This window comes from Saccopteryx leptura, chromosome 2, assembly GCF_036850995.1.
Source record: "Saccopteryx leptura isolate mSacLep1 chromosome 2, mSacLep1_pri_phased_curated, whole genome shotgun sequence".
In the NCBI taxonomy this organism is placed as follows: Eukaryota; Metazoa; Chordata; class Mammalia; order Chiroptera; family Emballonuridae; genus Saccopteryx; species Saccopteryx leptura.
In genome coordinates this window covers 347,210,566-347,230,155 of record NC_089504.1, presented here as the reverse complement: position 1 = coordinate 347,230,155, position 19,590 = coordinate 347,210,566, and the positions used below count along the sequence as shown (strand labels likewise).

General features: G+C 40.4%; 1 protein-coding gene across 5 annotated transcripts in view; it reads right to left on the bottom strand.

Moving 5' to 3' along the window:
* The window catches only part of MED1 (mediator complex subunit 1), a 32,996-nt gene extending 14,099 nt beyond the window's left edge, over positions 1-18,897 (bottom strand). Inside the window, exons 1-10 of one of the 5 annotated variants that reach the window (XM_066364312.1) lie at positions 18,681-18,897; positions 15,380-15,486; positions 12,365-12,443; positions 7,968-8,022; positions 7,731-7,863; positions 6,778-6,806; positions 4,124-4,195; positions 2,388-2,462; positions 988-1,061; positions 550-639 (exon numbers count right to left, since the gene is read on the bottom strand). In XM_066364312.1, coding sequence (XP_066220409.1) covers positions 550-639; positions 988-1,061; positions 2,388-2,462; positions 4,124-4,195; positions 6,778-6,806; positions 7,731-7,863; positions 7,968-8,022; positions 12,365-12,443; positions 15,380-15,486; positions 18,681-18,705 — 739 coding nt within the window. In that variant the 5' untranslated portion in view covers positions 18,706-18,897. The remainder of the gene's footprint in view (positions 1-549; positions 640-987; positions 1,062-2,387; positions 2,463-4,123; positions 4,196-6,777; positions 6,807-7,730; positions 7,864-7,967; positions 8,023-12,364; positions 12,444-15,379; positions 15,487-18,680) is intronic. The other 4 variants (XM_066364313.1, XM_066364314.1, XM_066364315.1 and 1 more) reach the window with 4 other exon arrangements.
* Between the last annotated feature and the right edge of the window lie 693 nt (positions 18,898-19,590).

The following is a 19,590-nucleotide window of genomic DNA, read 5'->3' as shown; positions in this document are numbered from 1 at the left end:
ATAGGGAACAGCACAATCCAAGGAAAATGATGTTTAAAGGCTCACTACTGATATTTACTTATGTTCTCAAATTTCAGAATATATTTAAATAGAATTATAATTATAGGATAATCATTGACTGAAGTTACAGGGGAACAAATGAGGTAATAGGCTATTTCTCATTTTGTTTTAGTGTATTAATGTGCAAATACAAAATAACATCCATTATTGTAATTCTTCAGTAAGTTGGCTGATTTCTTCACCTTTAAAGTAATAATTAAAGGGGAATTTTTCAAGTTGGGTGGCTTGTATCTTTTCATTTACTTATTTGCTTATTCAATAGCACTTATTAAGCTTGTATTATGTACATATGTATGTGTACATATACATATATAGGTATGTATGCATATTGTGTGTATGTGGGAGTGTATAAGGTGCAAACTTTGGTAGGGATGGCAAACTCATTAGTCAGTAGCAAACCAAAAAGTACAAGCAGGCCCAGGCAAACTTTTTAAAATATTTTTTGAACACTGAACAAAACCTTCAGTTGCTTTGCAGTTAAAGCCTTACCATTATTCTCATGCAAAATGATTGGAGATGTAGTCTTATCATCCAGCAGGTCAGAAGGAGAAGCATAGTACTTCAAGTTCATTAAATGACCTATGCAAAATAAAATTTATCACTACATCTTTATCAAGTAAGTTACAAATAAAAACATTCCTATTTTTAAAAACCTATATACAAGGAAACAGTTTCACAGATATGAGGACTTGTACTCCAAAGCAGTTTATGAAACATGACAGAAGCAAATACTGCTTCTAGGGGCAACAATTTACAATAAAAAAAAAAAAAACTTAGGGAAGGCAGGTGTTAATACCTTGGAATTAAAAATACATAAATGACTGGTAATTTTCTCTCTCTGCTTATAAACCCAAGGAGAAATTTTAGGTAATGACCTCTCAACTAAAATGAGAAAATTTTCTAAATAAACAAAATAGGATCACATACCCCCACTTCTTGGAGTGAGATAGCCAACACTTCCATGAAGAATCTTATCTAAGGGACCAGCATTGGTTGCTTTCCTGCAAGACAAATGATTTATGTCTGCTTGTATTTAAGCCCTGAAGGTATTACTGCACAATGTGAAAACAAGTTCAGCTCTTTTTTAATAATAACTCTGTCCTGTAATTGGGCCTGTAACAACTGTATTTCACCTTCAAAGTGAAGGGATTATTTCCGAGTATACAGCAGTATATACAGGTATTGATCAACTTACAACCTATGCAACTTACGACCATTCGACTTTACTACCACAATCACTAGCTACGACTACTCCGCGTCTGCAGCGCAAGCGTTGCCCAGCTGGGCCTACGACAGTGCGGACCAGCTTCTGGCAGCACTATCTCTGCGTGCACCATTTCAACTGTTATCCCAGACTCGGTACAGCAATTTGTGTTTTGTGTCTTGGATATTTTTCATCAAACCCCTCCCAAGATGCCTACAAAGAGGAAATTGTCTTTGTCTTTGACTTAAAAGATTTTTATAACATCATTTCACAGTACTGTACATATAGCCTACTCACGACCAAATGGTGTTACGACTGGTTTGTCAGAACCAATCGTGGCCGTAAGTCGCGCACTAGCTGTAGTGTGGTGGACAAAAAGTTACAACTAGACTATTATTTATTAGATGGGAGGCCAGGTTTGAAAAGCCTTCAGATAAAACCTCGGGAATACTAACCAACAACTTAGGGAAACTGACACTCAGAAAATGGAATGCAATCATTTTGGTAGTGAAAGGAGATGGATAAGATATATGTATAATATAGGTAAAATACACATGTATTATAATATACATCTGTCATATAGATATATACAAGGTGGGGCAAAAGTAGGTTTACAGTGAGTTACTATTAATTATTGTATTATTTTCCATACAAACAACTATAAACCTACATTTTTAGTGAGAGGAGGGAAGGCAGAGACAGACTCCCACATGTGCCCCGACCCAGATCCACCCGACAAGCCCGCTAGGGGGCGATGCTCTGCCTGTCTGGGGCCCTTGCTCCATTGCAACTGGAGCCATTTTTGTGCCTGAAGCAGAAGCCATGGAGCCATCCTCAGGGCCTGAGGCCAACTCACTCTAATCGAGCCATGGCTGCAGGAGGGGAGGAAAAGAGAGAGAAGCGAGAGGGGGAGGAGTGGAGAAGCAGATGGGCGCTTCTCCTATGTGCCCTGACCGGGAATCGAACCTGGGACATCCACACACTGGGCCAGCACTCTACCACGGAGCCAACTGGCCAGGGCTATAAACCTACTTTTGCCCAACCCTAGTAACCCCCTATATGAAAAGCTTTAAGAGCAAGGTACCGAGAAGGGTCATAGAATTCACACCTTAATCAATCTTACCAATACATGACTGCCATTTTAGATAGATCCTGTTCTAAGGATTGGAGAGCCAAGTACATTTTAGTCTTCAGTTTGCTAGAAAGTAGATGAAGATGAAAGAGTTAAACAGTTAAAAAATATACATACACGCATGCACACAACATTAATACAGAAAGACTAGAGGGCAAGTCTATATTAGAGACAACTAAAATACCATTTTTAAAAAAACTTTTAAAATGTTTTTTTTTAATCTATACTGATCTGCCTGACAGGATAGCTCTGTTGGTTAGAGCATCATCCCAATACACCAAAATTATGAGTTCCATCCCCAGTCAGGGTACAGACAGGAACAGATCAATGTTTCTCTCTTCCTCTCTCTATCCCCCCTTTCCGCTCTCTCTGAAAGTCAAGCAATAAATTTTAAAAAAATAAAAATTCATAGTGATCTAGCATAGCTAATTTTTACCTCTATTTAAAAGAACCAAGCAGGTTAACAGAATCCCAAGTAGGATTAAAAGTAAAAACGACAAGCCAGTCTACAACTAATTTCTTTTTTTTTTTTTTTTTTTCATTTTTATTTTTACTGATTTCAGCGAGAGAGAAGAAGAGAGAGACAGGAACATCAATCTGTTCCTGCATGTGCCCTGATTAGGGATATAACAGCAACCTCTGTGCTTTGATACGAAGCTCTAACCCAGTGATTCTCAACCTTTCTAATGCCGTGACCCCGCAATACAGTTCATGTTGCGGTGACCCCAAACCAAAAAATAATTTTGGTGGCTACTTCATAACTGTAATTTTGCTACAGTTATGATTCGGAATGTAAATACCTGATATGCATTATGTATTTTCCGGTGGCTTTAGGCGACCCCACTGGGGTCGTGACCCACAGGTTGAGAACCGCTGCTCTAACCAGCCAAGCTATCCAGCCAGGGCACAACTAATTTCTTTTCAGCCCATAAATTAGTATGTTGAAGATATTCAAGTATCATAGTCTCTTTTAGCATGACAATCAATTAATGCAGATATTATTTAAACTACCTTTAAAAAAACATGAAGTTAGAGGCTCTGGCCAACTAACTCAGTTGGTTAGAGTGTCATCCCAAAACACCAACATTGCAAGGTCGATTCCTGGTTAGGGTACAAATGGGAACTGACCTAGAAACGTAAAACTAAGTAGAACAAAAAACTAATGCTTTTCTCTGTCCCTTTCTCTCTCCCTTCCTCTCTCTGTCAATTAATTTTTAAAAAATCTTTTTTAAAACATAGTGTTGGAAGCTGAGCTATAAATTGTCAATATTAGAAATCACAAATGAGATAGGGCAAAATATTTGGCAAATTTCTAAACGCCAAACAGTTTACAGTTCCTAGCTGTTTGGCTCAGTGAATAGAGCGTCAGCCTGGTGTGCAGATGTCCCAGGTTCAATCCCCCATTCACGGCACAGATGAGAAGTGACCACCTGTTTTTCTTTCCCTCCTTCTCCCCCTTCTTTCTCTCTTCCCCTCGCAACCAGTGGCTCCACTGGTTCAAGCATCTGTCCCAGGCACTGAGGATAGCTTGGCTGGTCCAAGCATCGGCCTCGGGCACACTAAAAATAGCTTGGTTAATTCGAGCATCAGCCCCGGACAGGGCTACTGGGTGGATCTATCTCCCCTCCATTCACTTAAAAAAACAAAAAACAAAACAAAGAAAAAGATTTACAGATTTATACTTATTTCCAACAAAAGCAAAAAAAAAAAAAAAAAGAAATACTTACTTGTCTCCTGGAAGATTATAAAGATTAACAAGACCCTTAAGGTGCTTAGAAAATTCATCAAAATTTTTTTCCCTATAAGGAGTTCAGGGAAGAGGGATGAGGGAGGAGAATAAAACATAATTACTACACAATCTTAATAGTAAAGTGCTAAAAATCATGGCTGTATAAAACTAATTTTCATAATTTGCTGTACTCTTTTTTCCCCCAGCCAGTTTTCTAGAATCAATCAAAAGCAACAAAAGAAAATAAAATGTTTTCCTTTCTCTGCCCATTTTTCTGGAGAAGGTGCTAATAAGCAGTACAAAAGATAGTCAATGCCTGACCAGGTGGTGGCGCAGTGGATAGAGTGTCGGACTGGGATGTGGAAGACCCAGGTTCGAGACCCCGAGGTTGCCAGCTTGAACGCAGGCTCATCTGGTTTGAGCAAAAGCTCACCAGCTTGGACCCAAGGTTGCTGGCTGGAGCAAGGGGTTACTCGGTCTGCTGAAGGCCCGCGGTCAAGGCACATATGAGAAAGCAATCAATAAACAATTAAGATGTCACAACACGCAATGAAAAACTAATGATTGATGCTTCTCATCTCTCCGTTCCTGTCTGTCCCTGTCTATCCCTCTCTCTGACTCTGTCTCTATAAAAAAAAAAAAAGATAGTCAAAAAAGGCCTGATAATTTTATATAAATTTGTTATGTAATTTTCTCCTAAGTAATGAAATTTGGTTTAAATAAATCACTTCCTTTTTCTCTTAATTCATAACCAAGATGACTGGATATCGTGAGGGGAAAAACCAACTTTTGATTGGAGGAAATGGAAGTAAATAAATTTAGATAGAACACTTGTGGGTATATGGAAACAAAAACGGTGAGAATAAATGAGCACTAGGAGAGAGATAGTAGGATAACCTACAGAAAAAGGGATGGGTACTGTGGAGGCAAACCATATATTCTCAAGTTCTTATGACTAGATCTACTATAGAAAAAATAAAAGTACTAATAAGACCCATGGCTTTCTAGAACCAAATAGTCAAGACTTGGATTCTTAGTTAAATGGGCTTTTGTAGGCAGGGTTAGGAATCTAACACAACTCAACAATTCTCTATATCTTTTTTCAAACTTTAAAAATATTGTCTCTTGAAAGCTAAATTGCTCTGACAATGTCAAATACTTGGTCAGGCATTTATTGAACCCTTACTGCTAGAAGTGCCATGAAGACAGTAAAAAGACACAGGAACAGCAGCAAATCTATTCCCGACCTTAAAATTATAGTCTATACAAAGTGACTAAAGTATCAGGTATAAATGCTGTTATTCTTTCTGAGGTTCCCCCTTCCAGACATGCTCACAAATTAACTTGAGAACACCACTAGTTCATAAATTGGAGCAGTCTCCTACTTCAGATTAGAACCAGAAATACTGGCTTGATAGATTAAGCCAATGTTCACCTTTCTGGAGAAAGGTGGTAACAAAGCTTTGCTATAATTATTGATTCAATTAAATCATAAAAAGGTTATTTTTCATGTTGCATTTCAACTTTTTTAAAGCTGGTTCAAATTTGGTGCATTTGGCTATAAGCACATTAAACTGATCACTAAGAAGTATGAGTATAAAACTTAATACCTCAATATTACTACCCTTTCTAAGACATCTCCATGTAGCACCTGAAAACTTCATTATATTTAAAACATAAAACTGATATAATGACTTTCTCAAATTCCCAGAAAGTTTAATTCTGGGTTTAAATTCAAGTATGGAAATTTCTACTCAATTCAAAAAGAAAAGGTAAGCCAGGAAGAAAAAAAACATGAACTGCTAACAGATTCCTCAAGCATAGCACTAGGCCAGTGGTCGGCAAACTCATTAGTCAACAGAGCCAAATATCAACAGTACAACGATTGAAATTTCTTTTGAGAACCAAATTTTTTAAACTTAAACTATATAGGTAGGTACATTGTTGGGTTGTTATTAACTTAATTAGGGTACTCCTAAGCTGGCCTTTACGCCCACTCATGGTATTTTGTGGAAGAGCCACACTTAAGGGGCCAAAAAGCCACATGTGGCTCCTGAGCCACGGTTTGCCAACCACTGTACTATACTATCTATGAGGGGAGTTTATCACACATAACTTAAAGGTAAAACAACTTTTCGCAAAATTAAAGTGTAGAAAGTACTTTTTATGGAAAGACTCAATTTTTTCAAGCATTCTATGATTCAATTAGATGCTATTTATTTTTGCTACATACAGAATCCCAAAGGCTAGATCAGTAGTTCTCAAACAAGTGATTTTTGCCCTCCAAGGGACATTTGACAGTATCTGGAGATATTTTTGATTGTCACAACTCAGGAGATATTACTGGTAACTAGCGGAGGGAGACCAAGTATGCTGTTAAACATCCTACAATGCACAGAGCAGCCCCTTGGTCAAAGAGTTTTCCAATTTCAAATTGTCCAATACTGCCAAAGTTGAGAAACCCTGAGCTAGATGAGTAAGGTAAGATATCGAGCTAAGTCAGTTCTGAAAGCAAACAAGTATAGACTCTGAACACTTATGACCCAAGAAAATAAATTTGTTCCTCAGGAAGGTAACTTTTGACCATCCCTAAAACCTAGCTATAAAGTACAGTGTTCTCTGCCATTACCAAGGTAGAGATCATTTGCTTACCTTAGCTGCTGTACAAGTTCTGGACAGCTCTGAAATTAAAGAAATGATGTTAAAACAAACTACTTTAAGACCATTGAAGACACCAATAATTTTTCTCTTATTAGCAGCACATGCTTTATAACAAAAACATTAAAACTATAGAAGGTCCTTATTATTAAGGTAACAAAAAGCATCCTCTTTCTACTTGGTAAATAAACCATGGGGCTAGGGTGGGAAATGAAAAATCAAAATATATGAAATAGTTTATAAAAGAATCAACTTTCAGTAGCTTGTTTAAAACATTAGGACCTCTCTTTAATGCCATTTTTAGAATCCCTGTACAGCTGTCTAGTTATACACATTTTGGATTCATCTCTTTTATAGGGTTTTTCAGAGACATAAACTATACACAAGATTATCTGTCCATCTTCATTATAAGTTCTTTAAGGAAAGGAACTTCATTATTTATCTCTGAATTCCCAGCACCTATTTTCAGTTGCAGCTAATGTAGTTTATACAAAATGGAAAGGTTTCCTCTGGTTTGCACTTATCAAAGCTTCTGGATAATGTCAGAGATGGACCCATGTTACTCTAAATTCCTCTACGGTGGCTCATGAGAAAAATCTAAACCCAAGCTATTTCAAACCCCAACAATTCATTTTAAAATTAATGTCCCTGCGGCCCTCAGTCCTACAGAATCCTGAATTCTGCCAACAAATGCATAAGTTTGGAAGATAACCCTGAACTACAAAAGGGAGTGTTGCCCCACTAACACCTTGATGTTAGCCTTGTAAGACCTGAACAGAGAGAGAATCCATATGAGCCTATGTCAGGACTTCTGACACAGAGAACTATGAAATAATATATAGGTGTTGTTTTAAATCGCTAAAAATAAATAAGTAAATGATAATAAATAAAATTAATGTCCCTACAGTAAAACCCACAGAGTCCCGTGAAATATCAACAACACATACCACAGGATTCTCCCCATGGTGAGCCACTTTTACATCACAAAGCTGTCCTGCAGGATCTAACTGCACCTCCACATAGAACATATCTGACGTGATGTAACATTCAGTGCCACTGGCACTGAGATGAGAGCCCAGTCTAGCAGGAACAAATCAAAACAAAAATTAATAGAAGACACATAAATAAAGCCACCCAGAGTCAACACTAAGTTAAACATTGCTGCTAACAGATAGTCTACTTACCCATTCTGTCTTGCTATAGACTCCAAACGGTCAGTCATTGCTGGTAAAGATGTTACTATGAAAAGGTGAAAAAAGGAAATCACAAAGGATGCTCCAAATTACCTTAAATTGTATTCTTCAAAGACACAAACAGCCGCCTGACCAGGCACAGTGGATGGAGCGTTGGACTGGGATGCGGAGGACCCAGGTTCGAGACCCCGAGGTCACCAGCTTGAGCGCAGGCTCATCTGGTTTGAGCAAAGCTCACCAGCTTGGACCCAAGGTTGCTGGCTTAAGCAAGGGGTTACTTGGTCTGCTGTAGCCTCACCGTCAAGGCACATATGAGAAAGCAATCAATGAACAACTAAGGTGTCTCAACAAAAACGAATGATTGATGCTTCTCATCTCTCTCCGTTTCTATCTGTCTGTCCCTATCTATCCCTCTCCCTGACTCTGTAAAAAACAAAAAAAAAAAACAACAACAAAAAAAGACACAGCCCTGGCCGGTTGGCTCAGTGGTAGAGCATCAGCCTGGCATGCAGGAGTCCTGGGTTCGATTCCTGGCCAGGGCACAAAGGAGAAGCGCCCATCTGCTTCTCCACCCCTCCCCCTCTCCTTCCTCTCTGTCTCTCTCTTCCCCTCCCACAGTCAAGGCTCCACTGGAGCAAAGTTGGTCCGGGCGCTGAGGATGGCTCCATGGCCTCTGCCTCAGGCATTAGAATGGCTCTGGTCTCAACAGAGCAACACCCCAGATGGGCAGAGCATCGCCCCCTGGTGGGTATGCCAGGAGGATCCCTGTCCGGCGGATCACGGTCGGGCGCATGCGGGAGTCTGTCTGACTGCCTCCCCGTTTCCAACTTCAGAAAAATACAAAGACACAAACAATCTGAGGAGGAGATCCATCCTTTCAAAGCAGTAAACACATTGAATAGTTGGAATGCTTATAATTTGCACAAAGATCACCGGAAAGGGTTAGCTGTTACCTATACAGCAATAAGGGTTTAAAAAAAAATCTGTTTGAGGCCCTGGCCAGTTGGCTCAGCGGTAGAGCGTCGGCCTGGCGTGTGGGGGACCCAGGTTCGATTCCTGGCCAGGGCACATAGGAGAAGTGCCCATTTGCTTCTCCACCCCACCTCCTTCCTCTCTGTCTCTCTCTTCCCCTCCCGCAGCCAACGCTCCATTGGAGCAAGGATGGCCCGGGCACTGGGAATGGCTCCTTGGCCTCTGCCCCAGGCGCTAGAGTGGCTCTGGTCGCGGCAGAGCAACGCCCCGGAGGGGCAGAGCATCGCCCGCTGGTGGGCAGAGCGTCGCCCCCTGGTGGGAGTGCCGGGTGGATCCCAGTCGGGCGCATGCGGGAGTCTGTCTGATTGTCTCTCCCCATTTCCAGCTTCAGAAAAATACAAAAAAAAAAAAAAAAATCTGTTTGAAAATACATACTATTGGACCTTTCTCCTCTCCCTTTTTCATTACTCATTTAAGACAAGTTATCTTTAATTTAAAGACACAGTCATATCTGCTAGTGCTTGAATAAAGAAGATTAACATTAAAACCAACATAAAAACAGGTGCTCCCGCCTGACCGGGCGGAGATGCAGTGGATAGAGCATTGGACTGGGATGCGGAGGACCCAGGTTTGAGACCCCGAGGTCGCCAGCTTGAGTGCAGGCTCATCTGGCTTGAGCGGGGAAAAAAAAAAAAAAAAAAAAAAAAGCTCACCAGCTTGAATTCAAGGTCACTGGCTCGAGCAAGGGGTTACTTGGTCTGCTGAAGGCCTGCGGTCAAGGCCCCTTAGTTGTTCATTGATTGCTTTGTTTGCGGAGAAAGCAATCAGTGAACAACTAAGGAGTCCCAACAAAAAACGAATGATTGATGCTTCTCATCTCTCTCTGTTCCTGTCTGTCTGTCCCTATCTATCCCTCTCTCTGACTCTTTCTCTGTACCTGTAAAAAACAAAACAAAAAAAACCAAAAGGCCCTGCCGGTTGGCTCAGTGGTAGAGCGTCGGCCTGGCGTGCGGGAGTCCCGGGTTCGATTCCTGGCCAGGGCACACAGGAGAAGTGCCCATCTACTTCTCCACCCCTCCCCCTCTCCTTCCTCTCTGTCTCTCTCTTCCCCTCCCACAGCCAAGGCTCCATTGGAGCAAAGTTGGCCCGGGTGCTGAGGATGGCTCTGATTGCGGCAGAGCAACACCCCAGATGGGCAGAGCATCACCCCCTGGTGGGCATGCTGGGTGGATCCCAGTCGGGTGCATGCAGGAGTCTTGTCTGACTGCCTCTCCGTTTCCAACTTCAGAAAAATTTAAAAAAATAAATAAAAAACAAAAAACAGGTGCTCCCTCTTAGAAGCACATCCACACCTTTCTTCCTTCTCAGGCATGAATCTCATAAATGCTTAAGAGTTTCCACAAGACTTGCAACCAGGAGAGCAATGGACAGCATCAGTTTGTCCCAAGCTAAAACCCTGAATCTATCTCCAAGGCCTCTTTGACTTCCGGTCAGTTAAAGCAGCCCCACCTATGCTCATTTCTTTCCTCTATAACATTTCTAGAGAGCCAAAGCAGCCCCACCTAGATTCTCTCCTGTTGCTTCTTCTATCCTAAGTCCTTCCTTGTTTCACTCTCCCTAGCTTTAAAAAACACACTTTCAAAAAATAAAAATAACCCAACTCAAATGTCTATATCAACATTATTATTTGCAATAGCCAAAAGGTGGAAATAACCCATGTGTCCATCAGTGGATGCATAAACAAAATGTAGTATACACATACAATAAAATATTATTCAGCTTTCTTAATGTTAAAGGAAGGAAATTCTGGGCCCTGGCCAGGTAGCTCAGTGGACCAAGTGTTGGCCCAGCACACCTAGGTCGTGGGTTCAATTCTGGTTAGGGCACACATGGAAGCCAAACAATGAGTACACAACTAACTGGAACTAAGTGGAACAAGTTGATGCCTCTCTCTCCACTCCCTCCTCTGCTTCCTCTTTCTCTATCAATGGAAAAAGTAAAAAAAAAAAAAAAAAAAAATTCTAGTACATGCTACAAGATGGATGAACCTTGAAGACATTATGCTAAGTGAAATAAGCCAGTCACAAAAGGACAAATACTGCCTGACCAGGCGGTGGCGCAGTGGATAGAGCATCAGACTGGGACGTGGAGGACCCAGGTTTGAGACCTCAAGGTCGCAAGCTTGGGTGCTGGCTCATCTGGTTTGAGCAAAAAGCCCACCAGCTTGGACCCAAGGTCACTGGCTCGAGCAAGGGGTCACAAGGTCTGCTGAAGGCCCACAGTCAAGGCACATATGAGGAAGCAATCAATGAACAACTAAGGTGTCGCAACGCACAACGAAAAACTAATGATTGGTGCTTCTCATCTCTCCGTTCCTGTTTGTCTATCCCTCTCACTGACTCTCTCTCTGTCTCTGGGAAAAAAAAAAAAAAAAAAAAAGACAAATACTTTACAATTCCACTAATATGAATAGTCAAATTCTTACAGACAGAAAAGTGAATGGTGGCTGCCAAGGGGTTTAGGAGAGGGGATGAGAAGTTATTGGTTAATGGGTACAGAGTTTCAATTTGGAAAGATGGAAAAGTTCTGGAGATGAATGGTGATTATGGTTGCATAACAATGTGAATGTACTTAATGCCAATGAACTGTACATTTAAAAATGGTTAAGATGGTAAATTTCATGTGATGTATATTTTACCACAATTTCAAGCTCGTGATTTAAACTTTACGTTTGCTTTTCTGAAAACATTGTCCATAAACACAGTAAAAATCATTTAGCATTAAAATGTCCATTTTCTTATTGAGAATTAAAGAAAACATGTAAAGGGAAAAAAAGAACTTTTCCCTGCTATTCAGTTATGCTTCCTCAATTATCTTTTTGAGTCTCTATCAGCCTCCAAAGTAGGACTAAAATAAATGTTACAAAAGTTCAGTTAATCCTGACTCGTGGTGGTGCAGTGGATAGTGTGTTAACCTGGGGTGCTGATGACTCAGGTTCGAAACCCCAAGGTCACCACTTTGAGCGTGGGCTCACCAGCTTGAGTGCGGGGTCGCCAGCTTGAGTGTAGGATCACAAATATGATCCCACTGGCTTGAAGCCCAAGGTCACTGGCTCAGGTGGAGCATCCTCCCCCCTCCCTGCCCCATCAAGCCACATATGAGAAGCAATCAATGAACAACTGAAGTGACACAACTACGAGTTGATGCTTCTCATCTCCCTTCCTGTCTGTCTCTTTCTTTCTCTTGCGAAACAAAACAAAAGTTCAGTTAAGAGCTCATCTCAATTCCATAATGAAAGCAAAACCCAACACCTAGCATAGAAAGTTGACCTATCTCAATTTACATTTCTAATGTAAAATATTCATCTTAAACATGGGGGGTTAAGAAATCAGCATATTTCAAGGATGATTACAAACCTTTGAGAGCTTTCTGCAGTGTCTCCAAACAGCTGACCAAATGTTGGTGCCCTCCAGAACTCATCACCACCCTCTTCTCCTGCATTAAGTGGGAAAACATTCGAGGTAAAAATTAACCAAGCCAACAGTGTTTCAGATGAAAATACACATTATCCTAGTAGTAATACTTCAGGATAGTTATAGACTATATTCTCTATATACTCTAGTCATAGACTTTTAAAAAATATACATTTAACTGTTACTCTGTCCATCCAGGCAACGGAGGAAGGTTCATATAGTACATGGACACATCCATATCCATATATGTGAAGGTAGGGAAAGATATTCCCAGATCTAAAATAAGATAATCCTCAGGGAAAAATTAGAAAAAATAATCAAAATGTAATAAATGAGATCAGCCTCCTATAGAAGTAACTACATTCTAAGATCTACTCAAACAGGGTATCTCACAAGATTTGGCAATTTCCCAAATCTAACCAGACGATTTGCATGTACTCTAAACAATACATCCACACTGTAGTCACAGTAAACTGACTCTAAGAACAGATTATCTGGTCCAGAAAAGGGATTCCCAAAGAGAAAAAAAAAATTGGCATAATTTTTCTAACCCTATCCAGAGAAGAAGCTTTTTTCTTGGCATAACATTCCAATCCTCAGAAATGTGAGCAGTTTTATGATACAAGGATAGTTTTTCAGGCTTTTTCATGCCCTAAATTTATTTCTCTTTGCTCTAATTCCAACCTCACAAAACAAACATCTGATTAAATAATAATCTGGCTTCTCTGGTACCTTGAATAGATAATGGAGTGCTCTGGACAATGGATACCAGTACTTTGGTAACTGGAAAGATAGACCCTCTGTTGTAAACAAATAAATTGGCATTCTGATTTACATGTTTATCTACTAATCTGAGATTTTACTAGTATATGAGTTGTTGAAAACAGTTCAAAATCTTAATATACCAATAAAATTGTTTCTGAATCGGCAAAAGTGAAAAGTAGACAGTGGAAATTATGGTGACCAAACCAATGCACTGGTACCCAAAGGAAAAATAAGGGTCTAAGTAGCCCTCTGAAATTCTTTTATCTCATGATGTCTCTCTAATCACAATATCATTTATATATAACATATTCCAAACTAGAACATGGCTGCCTTATAGTATAAAAATGACAACCTCTGAATTCCCAGACTGTAAAAATTGCCTCTTTTATTTAAAACATTTTAATACCTTTTATGTACACAACCCTGAGCCAGAAGATACACATACATTTGTAAAATTTACAGTTACAGAAATATTTTAGCAACATGACACTTTAATATCCATGATCTGATTTGATTCTTACAACAGAACTACAGCAGGTCCTCAAATAACTTTGTCTCATTAGGTTGATGAGAAAACAAAAATCGATTGTTGGTTGGGGCCACCGTCTGTGTGGAGTTCGCACATTCTGCCATGTCTGTGTGGGTTTTCTCTGGGTACTCTGGTTTCCTCTCTCACCCCAAAGACATGCACATCAGGTTAACTACCATGTCTAAATTGTCCCAATCTGACTGAATGTTTGAGTGTGTGTGTATCCTGTAATGGAGTGGCATGTTGTCCAGGGTGGGTTCCTACCTTGCTCCCTAAACTACCAGGATAGGCTGTGGCCACCCAAGACCCTGAACTGGAATAAACAGGTTGGAAAATAATTATCTTACTTGTTTTCATTACTATTTCTTAAATGTATGTATAATTCACATTTATTTCATGTTTAATATTAGAAGTGGCTTGGGTCTTTATTTAGAAGTTCAGTGATGTTTCTGTGACGAGAACTATGCTATAGGAACTTTTACCCTTGTATGTGTCAATAAGCTTATGGTAATATTGGTTTCACGATACATCATTTTGCTTAAAGTTAGTTTCCAAGAACCTATCAACATTAAAGTAAGGGCTTAATGTAAGTGGAAAAGCAAATTGGTATTGTGTGCCTCTTTCCAGATGAGAAAACTGAAACACAGATATATTAAGTAATTTGTCCAAGGTCATATAAGTAGTAAACACTGGTGTCAAGCCTAAAATACAGTTCTTTTGACAGCAAATTCGGGGGGGGGGGGTGTTTGTTTTTTAAGATTTTATTAATTTTAGCGACAGAGAAGAGAAATAGCAGGTGGTGGGGGAGGAACAGTAAGCATCAATTCATAGTAGCTGCTTCTTGTATGTACAAGCCCAGAGTTTACAAACTGGCGACCAGCATTTTAGGTTGATGCTTTATCCACTGCACCACCACAGGTCAGGCAAGTTCAGTTCTTTTGCTAGTGCTATACTGACATGATCATATTAAACACTAATAAATCTAAACTGAAATTACTCTGGACCCAAAAATTTGATGGCAAGAAGAGGGTACTTTTATTGAAGTATAACATGTATACGATTTTGAAGAGATCCATGAATTATCACCCATATACTATTGTCCAGGTGAAATTATAGAAGTAAAGTTTTCCTACATCACTTGAATACCACAGAAATCATATGGATGAATTTTTAACATTCAGTCCCCCTCCCTCCACCAACTCCCTATCTTCCATTTAACTAAGAGCTCAACATACTGGTGAATGATTCAGGACGGAATAGCAGTACTATAGAAAGAAGTTGACGGAATAAACAGGTGAAACTAATTACGAATGAATTGCAAACTCAACTCCTAGGATAGATACAATGAAAGTACTACTACATTATTATCGAGGAGTTTGACAGGAAGCGAAGAATAAATGTCTCTATCCCAGTCTATCATGTGTGTCTCTTATTGGTGTACTTTTTAGCACCTTTGCCTAAAGTACCCCAGTGTGCTATAACTCACGATTTACACAATTTTATAAATATATCTCCTTAGGTAGTCTTTTAAAACACCAGAGTACATGGTGCTATCAACTTTATGATAAATAGGATTAATGACACTATAATAGCTAGTTTGAAAAATTCAACACAGGGAGCTTAGCTTATTAAATAAGTATCACAGCACACATCACAATCCTCACCATGACTTGACGTACAAGCTTAATGGTTTCACTCCAAGGTCTATTTTGGTTAAATTTTGCATGGAGCCGTTCCAAGAGAGAACTCATCTTACTCAGCTTTTCTGACTCTACGATATAAATCAGAAGACATTGTTAGAAACCCTTCTTTCAAGACCTTACAGTTTTTCTTGCAAACAACATCCCCCCATACATCATCCTGGTAAGAACTTGTTAAAATTATTTTCCAATATCATTTACTTCAAAATATGCAAAAAAAAATTAGTTTTAATGACAAGAAGACACACAAATTAAGGGTTTAATCTAATGAACACCACAGAATGAAACTGCCCTTTTTTTTTAAATGTTTATTTTATTAATTTTAGAGAGAGAGGACAGGAGAGAGAGAGAGAGAGAGACAGGAACATCAATGTTCCTCCTGTATGTGCCTGAACCATGGATGAAAGCAGCAACCTCTGTGCTTCGGGGCAATGCCCTAACCAAGCGAGTTATCCACCCAGGGCCAAGACTGCTTTCTATTCAAACTGTTAATGAGAACCAAAAGAGAACCATCTCTAACCATGTTTCAGGAACAGGACTACAATTTAGTGACAAAAATCATTTCATGGCCCTGGCCGGTTGGCTCAGCGGTAGAGCGTCGGCCTAGCGTGCGGAGGACCCCGGTTCGATTCCCGGCCAGGGCACACAGGAGAAGCGCCCATTTGCTTCTCCACCCCTCCGCCGCGCCTTCCTCTCTGTCTCTCTCTTCCCCTCCCGCAGCCAAGGCTCCATTGGAGCAAAGATGGCCCGGGCGCTGGGGATGGCTCTGTGGCCTCTGCCCCAGGCGCTAGAGTGGCTCTGGTCGCAACATGGCGACGCCCAGGATGGGCAGAGCATCGCCCCCTGGTGGGCAGAGCGTCGCCCCATGGTGGGTGTGCCGGGTGGATCCCGGTCGGGCGCATGTGGGAGTCTGTCTGACTGTCTCTCCCTGTTTCCAGCTTCAGAAAAATGCAAAAATAAAAAAAAATTTAAAAAAAAAAAAAAAATCATTTCATGATATTCATGAAATCTCTTGATGCTATATGTAGAGCATACATTTAAACATAGACTTACTATAATTAGTTGGTTTTCAATGTGAAAATACAGACTTTCTTAGTCTTCTTACATAATTTTAAGAGACCAATTTATAAATATTATCAAGAAAACAGGCTTTATTTGAAATTCTGACTTCTCTTTGAATTCAAACTAAAACTATAGAGACAGGGAAGATGTCAACATCTAAAAGATCATCTAAACTAAAGGATGAGTTTCCAGCAGAGGTAAGAGAAAGGTAGAAAAGACTGGCTCCTAGGCCTGGCCAGGTAGCTCAGCTAGTTAGAGCTTCCTCCAGATACGCCAAGGTTTTGGTTTTGATCCCATCAGGGCACAGACAAGAATCAACCAATGAATGCATAAACAAGTGGAACAACAAATTGGTATTTCTCTCTTTCCCTTGCTCTCTAAAATCAATCAATCAATAAAAAACAAAAAAGACTGACTCCTGGACTAAGTGTGTTAATGAACCTCCTATGCCCTTAAACCCTCCTCTAATTCTTGTACTGCTTAGTATGAGCAAGGACCTATACTAGAGACAACTGACCATACAAAAAAAAAAAAAAAATAGGTGCTTGAGATGACAACAGTGAAAGGGTGTGGATAAGTTAATGTGGAAATAACCCGTCACAAAAAGCAAAATGAGATATGCTCTTACACACACACACACACACACACACACACACACACACACATAAATAAAAAAATACCTCCCAAGAAACCCCAACAAAAGAAAAATAAAGAACAAAATCAAAAAAGAAAACAGACACATGGTGCTCTCCCTTGGGAGAAAGCCCATGCCTTTCCCTTCTCCCTCTTCGTCCCCCCAGACCTGCAGTTACCTTTGCCTTTCAACCCCTGAAGCTTCAAAGGGCCACTCTTTCTGTAACTTGTTTCCTGAGCCTACACAGCCCAGCTCCCTCACTTCTATTACCTTTGTAACTTTGTAAATACCAGTAAACTTCTCTTATTTAAAAAAAAAAGACATTACTAATTGGAATTCAAAGAAGGAAAATTTAATTAGTTGCAGGAATGTTACTGAAAAATGAATACAATGTCAGCAGAGTTGTGGCAGTGACATCTTCTAAATCAAGATTCCAACTCCTTCCTCCAATGCCGTCATTCTCTGGAAAACTGATTTTGGGGCTATTTCAGCCAGTTTATAGTTCTGGACACATTTCTGGGAATATCCACTTTTAAGACTCATTCATTCAAGGCACTATTTTATGTGCTGGGAGACAGAGCAGTGAGCAAACTAGACAAAATTCCTGCCTCATTTTACACTTGTCATTCCTCTGCACCCAAGGAGCAAACTTTTCTTCTTCCTCTTTCAAAACACACCTCCCTTTTCCTTGAGAAGCCCAAGCATTTATTGAAAAATGAATACAATGTCAGCAATCCTAGCTGAGGCAGTGATATCTTCTAAATCAAGATTCCAACTCCTTCCTCTTTACATGAATGCTCAAATCAAACATTTTTTGAGCAACTATTTATGTCCCAGGAACTATACAATAATGAGTAAGGCAAGGTCCCTGATCTACTAAGCTCAGGATAAAGTGGAGAAAACAAGTAAGAAATAATACAGTGAGCTGTATTAGTAACAGAATTATGTCCAAAATACTAAGAAAGCATTTAAACTGGAGTGTAGAAGTTTAGAGAACCAAAGTTAGGTTCCACAGAAAAGTTGTTTTTCAGTTCTGAGTTTAGTCTGGCCATTGAAGGATGAAAATCAAGGCATTTTAAAAAAAAATATACAATAATACAGGATCTGAAAACGGTGATATTCTAGGAAACTTTTCTAGGAGCTTTTAATAGCATAAGGACCTGATCATTTCACTCACGCCTTTTAAAACATCCTCCAGTACTTTGACACACAGTTCTCTATTGTTGTTCTTATGCCATTATTCAGACAGCTCTTCTGAAAGGAGGTGTAAGCAAGTTTTTAGATTTACTTGTCTGGACTTCCATAACTTTAGGACCCCGAGGCCCACCTGACTGCCCCTAATTAAGCAAGAAACCTTCACAGAAGTTGGGAGCCCCCAGCACCCCATAGTCGGAGATCTTCACCACCAGCGAAGGTATTGCCAGAATCTAAAACTCACACAAACCCCTCCCCCTGGGCTCTGCACCCTCAGGAGTGGCCTTGGAGAAGGAATAAGACCCCCAACTCCTCTCACAGATTGGCTCTCGCCAGCTGTGTCGCGCCCCCCTGCTTTCCCCTTCAGTCACTCACCCTCGGTTTCCCCCTGAGCTTTCATCCTGACAGTGGGGAAGGCCTGAGTCCTACACAAGAGGATAAGCCCTTCCTCACCACTAAAGGGGGAATCAAGTTAGTTCGCGCTCCCAGGACGCAGGGCACCAGCAATCCCCACTCTTCCCTGGAAGGCTCAGTCTGAAGTCCCTGGCGGCAAGAAGAGATGGGTGCTCGCGGCCGCCGCCATCTTCCCCAACGGAACTTCCCAAAGATCGCGAGATTAACCGTGATCCTGCGAGAGAGAGAGAGAGAGAGAGAGAGAAAGAGAGAGAAAGAGAAAGGGAGGGTCACTAAACTCGCGGAAAAGGGTTAACGCTGTGTTTCTCGCGAGATTCTTCCAACCCAACCTTCCTTACCTTTCGGTTGTCTCAAAGTTAAGGCAGCTAGGTATGGTGTTTGGCGGGTAGTAGTGATTGGCTCCTCTTCTGAAACCGTCATTTCCTTCGGCATTTAGCACTTAGCAAATTAAAATCCCAAGCTTTCTTTACTGACAGACTAGTTTTTTGAAAAATATTGGTATCGGGAATAGTTTATTAAAGATAATAATAGGCTTTCGCCCCGGCTGGGTAGCGCAGTGGTAGAGCGTCATCCCGGCGCCCCAAGGTCGAGGTGGGGGCATACGAGAAATAGTGATTGAGTGCACAACTGAATGAAACAACTAAGTGGAACGAGTTGATGCTTCTCTCCCTCACTCTCTCCCCAAAATCCTCCTTACTATCTCAAATCTATAGAAAATTTTTTTTAAAAGAAAGTAAAAGATAATAGGCTTTCTTGAAATACTATATGGCACAGTTGTGCAATAAAAAAATATAATGGTTCTGTGTAACACGACGTTACTAGCCAGCTCAGCACACTTAATCCCCATTTCCTCTTATTTTTTTTTCCTTTT